Here is a 9,655-nt window from a genome sequence, read left to right as displayed (position 1 = left end):
CCATACACATTAGACCAGGGGTCTCAAACTCGGCTGGGTATATGGGCCGCACATGGAAAAAATTTGAATTTGGGGGGCCGCATTCTTTGTTCAATGTGACATTTTTAGTGATACCATTTTTTTTGTATACACCTTTTGAACATTTTTGCCGTGTTTATTTTTTTATGGCTTGGGTCGTTATGGATGTGGCGATAATAAACGTGCACTTTTTTGTGTTTACTTTAGTTTACATATAAAACAGCATTTTTAGTGCCCAATATTTTTTCATGCTTTATTTTATTTTTTATTTTTTTTACAATTTTATTTCCCCCAATTGGCCACATACAGTAATATTGTCTTACAATTAGCATCATATAGTAATAATGGAAAACATCTTGTAGTAATGTTCCCCATCCAAGTCCCCATCTTGTACTAATGTGCCCCATCCAGGTCCCCATCCTGTGGCTATGTGCCCCATCCAGGTCCCCATCCTGTAGCAACGTTCCCCATCCTGGCGCCCATCTTGTACTAATGTGCCTCATCCAGGTCCCCATCTTGGGGCTATGTGCCCCATCCAGGTCCCCATCCTGTGGCAATGTTCCCCATCCAGGTCCCCATCTTGTGGCTCTGGTCCCCATCTTGTGGCTCTGTGCCCCATCCAGGTCCCCATCTTGTGGCTCTGTGCCCCATCCAGGTCCCCATCTTGTGGCTCTGTGCCCCATCCAGGTCCCCATCTTGTGGCTCTGTGCCCCATCCAGGTCCCCATCTTGTGGCTATGTGCCCCATCCAGGTCCCCATCTTGTGGCTATGTGCCCCATCCAGGTCCCCTCTTGTGGCTATGTGCCCCATCCAGGTCCCCATCCTGTGGCTATGTGCCCCATCCAGGTCCCCATCTTGTGGCTATGTGCCCCATCCAGGTCCCCATCTTGTGGCTATGGGCCCCATCCAGGTCCCCATCTTGTGGCTATGTGCCCCATCCAGGTCCCCTCTTGTGGCTATGTGCCCCATCCAGGTCCCCATCCTGTGGCTATGTGCCCCATCCAGGTCCCCTCTTGTGGCTATGTGCCCCATCCAGGTCCCCTCTTGTGGCTATGTGCCCCATCCAGGTCCCCTCTTGTGGCTATGTGCCCCCTGTGTTGTTCTTCACACACATAAAATAGAAAAAAAAAAAGATGATTCTCACCTGTCCTCCGTTCCCTCGGCGGCCTTCCTGCAGATGTGGCCCGCAGGCACCACAGAGTCCGACCGCTTGACGATCCCGACCTGGTCCACGAGGAGCCGCCGACAGCAGCGCTGCATTGCCACACAGAGACTGTCTCCCAGCACTGCATTTCCAATGCCAGCCGCTGGCCAATCAGAGGCCAGCAGCTGACATCTGCATATGGCAATGACGTCATACTCGCTGCGCCGACACGCAGATATCAGCTGCTGGCCTCTGATTGGCCAGCGGCTGGCATTGGAAATGCAGTGCAGGGAAACAGTCTCTGTGCGGCAATGCAGCGCTGCTGTCGGCGGCTCCTCCTGGACCAGGTCGGGATCGTCAAGGGGTCTGTGCCTGCGGGCCGCATAAAGCAGCCTCAGGGGCCGCATGCGGCCCGCGGGCCGCGTGTTTGAGACCCCTGCATTAGACTGTCCGATTATGTTTATGAGAGCGGGATTTGAATATCACGGAGGAGTAGAGAAAAAAAAAAGTTTCTCCACCTTCTCTATTATGTCAGTCCATGAAAATCAGACTATCCGAGTGTGGTCCGATTTTTTTCACAGACCCATAGACTTGAATGGGTGAGTGCCATTTGATTCTTGGAGGCAAATCCTGCATGGCGACTTTGGCTTTGATACCCGTTGCATGGCCAAAGATTGCCAGGTGTCGCTGCTACATCGCAGCGCAATTCAAGGGATACTGTGACCGCGAGGCTACTGTGACCACGATGAGACTGCAACCCCAACAATCAAGTCACAGAAAATCCAACTGGGTATGATTTTTTTGCGACTTCCTTATTGTGGTCACGGTACCCTGCGATTCCACTCACTTTTACTACCCTGCGATGTAGCAGCGACACCAAGTAATCTCTGGTCATGTGACATGCGTCACGACCAAAGTCGCCGCGTAGCTTCAGCCTAAGAGGCCAATGTTGCTAGAAAGCGAATTCTGCTTGTTCGAAAGGGGATTAAATAATATTTAATAACTAAATAAATAAATTCCCTCAACCAAAGGGCTCATACTCATATGCGAGAAAAACGGACCAGTGCAATCCGATAAAAAATTGGATTGCACTCTGACCAATGAGTTACCGCTCATCTGCGATTTTTTTCTCAGCTGAAATCGGACTGAGAAAAAAATCGCAGCATGCCGCGTATCTTGGACGAGCCTTGCCAATTCAAGTCAATGGGTGCATGAAAAAAACGGCCGGCATACGGACCATCTGTATGCCATCCGATTTTTACAGATACATTACCATTCTGAAGCATAGAACACCGTAAATGATCCTGTAAATGATTGTAGAATAACAGTTGCAGAGAACAAAATGCATTGCATACAGATGTCATAGGGATGCTAGGTGTGAAAAATTGCATGGCACTCGCATGACACTCATCCGATTTTTCGGTCCAGATAGCGGAATGTTTTTTTTCACACATATGGGTATGAGCCCTCAGGGTCAGCCATTCTACATAGAAAATTGGACCCTTTGTGTATGGACAGTGGCCTTGGTGATTGGGATACCCTCTCGCAGGGCAGGCTTTCTGTAGCAGTGAATGGTGTTGTCACCTTTGCTGGGGGCATGTTTGGAGCTGGAGGGGGGATGGAGGGGCTGGACTCTGATGACATCACAGCTCTGCTTACTTAGCCTGGCTGGGGCTGAGCGCAGCTCTGCAGAAGGACAGAGTTAGTTGGAGTGCACAGAGGAGGTGGGAGCCCTGTAGGGCTGTCACAGGCAGCTCCTGGAGGAGACTAAGCATTGCTGCTCAATACCAGGAGGGTGCAACATGCTGCAGACACGACCTTGATTGCCAGCGCTTGGAGTTGCAGATTATCGCAGGATTTGTCGCATCTGTGGATGGTGTAGCTGCTTCTTTGCGCTGGACTTCCCAGGATGAAGCCTCTTGTAGCCTCCTCTGATCTGCCCAAGGAGAGCTCCCCAAGGCGCAAGGAGAAGTGTGAGGCTGAGTCTGAGCGCCAGAGGACCCGGGAGCGCCTGGAAGCCACCCTGGCAGGACTGGGCGAGCTGGCATACCTGCGGCACCGGCAGGAGACCCTGGTGAAGGCTGCGCTGAGCCCTGCAGCTGGAGATTCTCCTGCGACTAAAGGAGACAGTCCCAGGAGTCTGGAGGAAAGGTTCCTGGAGGAGAATATCCTGCTGCTAAAGAAGCAATTGGTATGTTAGCTGCTGCTGCTGCAGAGTGTGTGCTTTACAGCTACTATTGGGGGCTTACACGGGGGTCTGCACAGTATCTGTGCAATAAAACAGGGGGGATACAATAATGTGGTCTTTCTGGAGGAGACATACCCTGTATTATGATCCATTTGTCCTAGAATAAAGATATAGGACACTGGGGTCTTACCCTGTTTAAATATGTTGTAAGAATGGGTTAATATAATACTTGGGTCTTTGTGGAGGAGCCATACACTGTATCTGTGCCATAGAAAATAAGGATATAGGACACTGAGGGCTTACCTTGTTTTAATATCTATTATAAGAATATGTTAATATAATACTGGGGTCTTGCTGTAAAGGGGGGATTTTATGCTATGTGATTGTTGCAGAGCATTGACTGCAGTAGGGTAGGGGTCTGCATGTGTATTGGTAGTGGGTTGTTCAAAGGGGTTTCACATAAGATGTGGGTTTTTTTTTTTCAGTACTGTAGTTTATTGCTATTTAGATGCTAGAAATGGATCCTGTAGAATTAGGAGTATATATCCTATTTCTGTTTTTTAGCTTAAGTGGGGGGAAAAGAACTACACCCTTTTTTTCTTTTTAAAAGAAAGGTGTGAGTGTGAGCCAGCCATATAGATGATCCACAAAGTCTTCTAGGAATGCTCCTGTATGGCAACATGAAATACTCCAGGAATGTGTTTATCAAATAGAGGAAATGCAAAAATGTATCAAGTCCTTTTTATTCTAAGTGGGTGTAAATATTTACATTCTGTTAATAGGGGGGTATATGAGGTAGGACTGCTACATAGAATTTGGTAGAGATCTGCATTTCATTAATAAGAGGATGTATCTGATATAAACATAGGAGATGGAAACTGATTAGTTCAATTATATCCCTTTTTCTCCCCCTGAGGATTAAAACCAGGTGAGGAAGTAGGTGCTGATTGTTATATATAGTAGCATGGCCAAATGTGGGGGAAGGGGAGGCTCATTTGGGTTTTAATGTAGTGCTAGATTCATTTTTAGGGTAGTGGTTGGTGCATTATGAAGTGCAGGTATTCATGGCCAAACAATGAGCTTTGAGCAATGAACCCTCAAGCAAAGCTTCACATTATAGTCTGCTTTCTCAATGACCCTCTGTCCCTACATGATCCTTTCAGTTGTTCCCCATGTAATCCTAAGGTTAGCACTGACGCCCAGCAGTCCTACACAGCAAGCTGCTAAAGTCAGGCAGCCTGTAATATGACCATTTGAGGGATTTGTGCCTCTAGTAGAACCACAAAAGATAATTTTTCTTAAGTCTTATAGCATATGTTGCGTGATTTTTGTATGTTGAAGTATTGTCTTGGGGTAACGGGTTTGAGATCTTTTAGTTAAAAAAACCTGAGTCCTTATATAGGGGAAGGGAGAGAAGCTATGAACATTATAACCACCAGAGGGTGCTCATGAGTGCAGTTGGCTTTAGCTTTACTCTTTGCTATCTGGCTCCTGTGCCTGTTTGCCCTAGGCTCTTCTATCAATGGGGTCCTGTGTCCGCTGAAAGGAGGGCCGACAGAAGACAATCACCTACTTCAGTCTAGGATTGATTTATTTGTCACATGCAATAATCGATTTTTAGAGCCCTTAAAACAAGCTGCTCTTTTTTACATTTGGGAGATTTTGCGACCATGTAGTCTGCACGAAGTGTACCAATCTGATAAATTAAAAGGAATCTAGGCATCATGCACCAAGTGGAGCCTGTATAGAGCAAATTTATTACCTGTTATTCTAAGAAGCTGGGTGCCGCCGTACGGTGCCGCTACACAGAATGGATCCGAGACCTTTCCCCTAGCAGTAATGTTTATAGGGGAGAATTCATTCATAAATCTGGGGAGCCCTGCCCCCTTCCAAAAAAGAAACCAACTCAAAACAAAGCATTTCTTTAGTAGTCTTCTATAATTTCTGAACTGCAGCACTTTACAGCTGTAGAAACGAGTGCAAAATGCTAAAACCTAAACCCAACCGAATACTTGGTTTAGTATAAATATTTGTGGCTGGCATAAAATTGGCTTAAAATGCCCCAAATAATTCTGCACTTCTGTAGCTCACAACCACGTACAGTAATTTGTATATTCAGGGCTATGATAAGGCAGACATATTTTTTTTTTTGCCTCCCTTAGATGTGATCTCTGGTTTTCATCGAACTCCAGTTGTCAAACAGTTCTGTATGTTTGGATTTGGCTTATATATAGATAGATAGATAGAATATATATAATCTATCTATCTATCTATCTATCTATCTATCTATCTATCTATCTATCTATCTATCTATCTATCTATCTATCTATCTATCTCCAAACATCCATTTATATATATCCATTTATTTATTTAAATATTTATATATTTTCCCAGAATTGCCTGAGGAAGAGAGACGCTGGCTTATTAACTCAACTGCATGAGCTTGACAAACAGATAAATGACTTAAAAATCGATGTGGAAAAGACGACTGAAGAGCATTTGGAAACAGACAGCCGCCCCAGTTCAGGTAATTTTGAAAGAAAAAATTCAGACCTCTTTTGAAATAATCAAAATCCAATAAGTGTTTTTTGTAAAGGAGGGAAAAAAAAGTTATTTGCATGTAAGGTTGAAATTTTTAGATTGTAGGCCAATGGCTGACATCCAGACAGTATTGCAGTTTCAGCCATGAATATATCTGAAGCAATATATTTGTGCATCTGCAATAAAATTTCCCTTTTTTTTAATTTATATATATTTTTTTTCATTTTTAGGATTTTATGAGTTGAGTGATGGGACATCGGGATCGCTCTCCAATTCCTCAAACTCTGTCTTCAGTGAATGTTTATCCAGCTGTCAGTCTAGCACCTGCTTTTGCAGCCCCCTCGAAGCATCATTAAACATCCCAGATGGTCAACCAAGATCAGCAGGTAAGGGTTTTTCTTGTGTTTTTCTCCTTCCCTTCCCCTGTTGGTTGTGTTTTTCATTTGCTCATACCTGCAGTTCTGTTCATTTTTGTCAACTTTATCTTCATCTTCCAATGCCACATGCAAGTGAATGGGACAAATTATTATGCTTTATGCATATTTATATAGCGCCATTGTATTCCGCAGCGCTTTACAGACATAGTCACTGTCCCCATTGGGGCTCACAATGTACATTCCCTATCAGTAGATCTTTGGAGTGTGGGAGGAACCTGGAGGAAACCCATACAAACTCCTTGCAGAAGTTGTCCTTGGTGGGATTTTAACCCAGGAACCTCAGTGCTGCAAGGCTATAGGGATAACCATTGGGCCACCGTGCTTTAATACATTGCACCACTGCTATGAAGTACAGCACCAAAAAGTGCAAACTGCTTTCAATTCAAAGATTTAAAGGGGTTGTCCACTACTAGGACAACCCCTTCTTGATCTAAATGTTTGGCCTCGATAAAATAAAAAGCCTATACTCTCCTCCCGTGCCGGCGCCATTCCAGAGGTGTCAGCACTTGCGTTCCCGATTCTCGTACCTTTGTATGACTCATGGTGCCCAATCAGCGCTGGTGTTACTGTCTCCGCCTTTGGACATTTTGAACATGAAGAGGCAGTCTGGCTGCAGTTGATCGGACTTCCTCTTCATGTTCAATTCGTACAAAGGTGGAGATGGTGATGTCAGCGCTGATCGGGCGCTGGGCACCACGTGTCCTACAACTGTACTAGAGCCCTGAGACCGTGAGTGCCGACACCACTGGAACAACGCTGGCATAGGAGGGGAGTATAGGCTTTTTTTATTTTATCGTGGCCAAACATTTAGATCAAGAAGGGGTTGTCCTAGTAGTGGACAACGCCTTTAAAGAGGCTGATCATTGGGGTTGCAGAGAAAGTCCCCTACTAATTAAATGTTGTTGCCCTCTCCGAAGTATAATGTGACTTTATGTAAATTAGAATTCTTTGTATCTTTAATAAAATGAGTTGTAATTTTTTTTCAACATCTGTTCCAGATGACTTATTTGAATGGTTGGACTACAGAGAAGGCCAATGTGAAAGCACTGGCACAGTGCGTCGGTCTTTTTCGGCACCCCACTCTAATGCCACCGAAGTTGTTGCTGATGTACATCCCAAGTATCAGTGTGATCTCGTCTCCAAAAATGGCAACGACATATACAGATATCCAAGCCCTCTTCATGCTGTGGCAGTTCAGAGTCCTATGTTTTTGTTATCAATGATTGGTACCATAAAAGTGGAGGAGGAAGATGGTGAAATGGGAGCAGACCTGAATGACTGTTTAGTGCCTGAACTGGTTTCCCTAAAACATGAAGAATCGTTTCAACAACAGAGCAGTTCCTGTCTTGCTCCTCTTCCATCCAGTAAAAAACTGGATGGCTACATTTTAGGTATAATTCAGAAAAAAGCACACCCCATACGGACTAACAAACCCAGAACGAGTGTAAATGTAGACCCGGGCAAAAGTATTTTACGACATGGGAGTATATGCGTCAAACAGACTGGCATCTCTCATAATGGCACCACTAACATGAAGAATCCCAAACAGTCATGTTTACATTCTTCTGGAATAACCTCTGTGGATAATAGCACTTACCCGCCTCTTAAACAGTGCGCTAAAGAATCTCAAAGTGAACAGCTGGAAAGTAAAAAGATTCCTTCGGTGCAAAGTTACCAGCCAAGTAATATTAATGAACTACAAAGCCAAAACAATTTGCGAAACTCTGTGAAGTCCGTCTGTTTAAATCTTGGAAGGGGCCCTTTGGTTGGAACATCAAATATTGCAAAGGAAATACATGTAAATCCCAATCCTTCCGGCATTCCTTTCCCCATTATTTCCAATCCACTTGGTAATGGATCCCTCAAGGAACCACTCTCTATTGTCTCTCTTCACCAGGAGATTAAAATTGTGCCACCACCAAAAAGGATTTCTCCCAAAAACACCATGAACTCTTACCATGGTTCATCTCATGACGAGAGGCCTCCATTAGACTTCAAGAGTGAAGGATCCTCCTCTCAAAGCTTAGATGAAGGACTGTTGGTCAATGCACACTATATTCCTGCACAACAACAGGGTGTTAAACTACATAAAAGTACCAAAAATGTAAAGCTTGTCAAGAGCTCCACATTAAAACAAAAGTCAAATGTACAGAATGTTATGGATCATGGCTCTCAGACGTTGAAGGAAAAGGGGAAGGTTGTCACAAAGAAATGTAGGTTTCCGGATGACTTGGAAGCCAATAAAAAAGTTAGGAAAGTTTCTCCGAGAGGTAAAAAGATTGTCCATTCGCAAGTAGAGACTGGTATTGTAGTTAAAGGTCCAGGGGGAAGTAAGACTGGCAATAGGCCTCATGGACATGCAAAAGATGTGGTTTTGGCCAAGCCTAGACATAAAAGAGGTGACTATCGGAGGTGGAAGTCATCAGCTGAAATATCATATGAAGAAGCTTTACGGAGAGCAAGACGGCGAAACCAGAGAGAGATGCTTGGAGTTTATGGTCCCGTACCTCTTCCATATGCCAGCCCCTATACTTATATAGCAAGTGACTCTGAGTATTCGGCAGAATGCGAGTCTCTGTTTCATTCCACTGTTGTAGACACCAGTGAAGATGAACAAAGTAACTACACCACAAACTGTTTTGGGGACAGTGAGTCCAGTTTAAGTGAGGTGGAATTTGTTGGTGAGAGTACAACGTCAAGTGATACGGATGAGAGCGGAGGACTTATTTGGTCTCAGTTTGTGCATACTCTTCCCATGCAGGCGGCCACGGCTGCCGACCTACAAACCACAGCCAAGGCTTTTGTCAAAATAAAAGCTTCACACAATCTTAAGAAGAAAATTCTTCGCTTTCGATCCGGGTCATTAAAATTGATGACAACAGTTTGAAGCATCAAATGTTTTCTGACTGTTCTTGACCCAGTTTTTCACTCTGTAAATAAATAAATTTGTATCATTTTTGTGCAAATATTTAAAAGGTTTACAGTAACTTATGTTTACTTGTGAAAACTGTGTTGTGTTTTTTTTTTTTTTTTTTTTTTTTTTTTTTGTTACTTCTGAAAACTCCTAAATTGGTTAGCTGTTCAATGTAGACGATGACAATGTCTCCAGTACTCACTCTGGCAAAAAAAAGTCTTGTCCATCAACATGGTTACTTAAGATCGTCTCTTCTGTTTGGAACCTTAGAGCAGCGTAGGATGTCTTTTTAACATTCCGTTGGAAGAAATTTGCATCTTTCCAACTATATTGTTTTGTTTTTTTTTAATTTTTTTTTTAAAGTATTGTGAATCCACAGATGCATATAGAACTTGCCAGGGACATATCACAGA

The 9,655-nt window shown here is 44.0% G+C and overlaps 1 protein-coding gene across 1 annotated transcript; it reads left to right on the top strand.

Annotated features, from left to right (window-relative positions):
* The first annotated feature begins 2,821 nt into the window (after nt 1-2,821).
* Nucleotides 2,822-9,373, top strand: DACT1 (dishevelled binding antagonist of beta catenin 1). The gene is made up of 4 exons (XM_073638756.1): nt 2,822-3,353; nt 5,745-5,877; nt 6,122-6,277; nt 7,327-9,373. The coding sequence occupies exons 1-4, from the start codon at nt 3,072-3,074 to the stop codon at nt 9,213-9,215; spliced, it is 2,460 nt and encodes an 819-aa protein (XP_073494857.1). The 5' UTR covers nt 2,822-3,071; the 3' UTR covers nt 9,216-9,373.
* The last annotated feature ends 282 nt before the right edge of the window (nt 9,374-9,655 follow it).

Source organism: Phyllobates terribilis, unplaced genomic scaffold, assembly GCF_046119375.1.
Source record: "Phyllobates terribilis strain yellow unplaced genomic scaffold, ASM4611937v1 Scaffold_7__3_contigs__length_470593459, whole genome shotgun sequence".
Taxonomy (NCBI): Eukaryota; Metazoa; Chordata; class Amphibia; order Anura; family Dendrobatidae; genus Phyllobates; species Phyllobates terribilis.
This window is presented reverse-complemented; position numbering and strand designations above follow the sequence as displayed.

Excerpts from the sequence above, each read along its gene's own strand:
- DACT1 (XM_073638756.1), top strand. The coding sequence starts at position 3,072 with ATGAAGCCTCTTGTAGCCTCCTCTGATCTGCCCAAGGAGAGCTCCCCA. Across the intron at positions 5,878-6,121 it reads AGACAGCCGCCCCAGTTCAG|GATTTTATGAGTTGAGTGAT; the intron begins GTAATTTTGAAA and ends TTTCATTTTTAG. Across the intron at positions 6,278-7,326 it reads TGGTCAACCAAGATCAGCAG|ATGACTTATTTGAATGGTTG; the intron begins GTAAGGGTTTTT and ends CATCTGTTCCAG.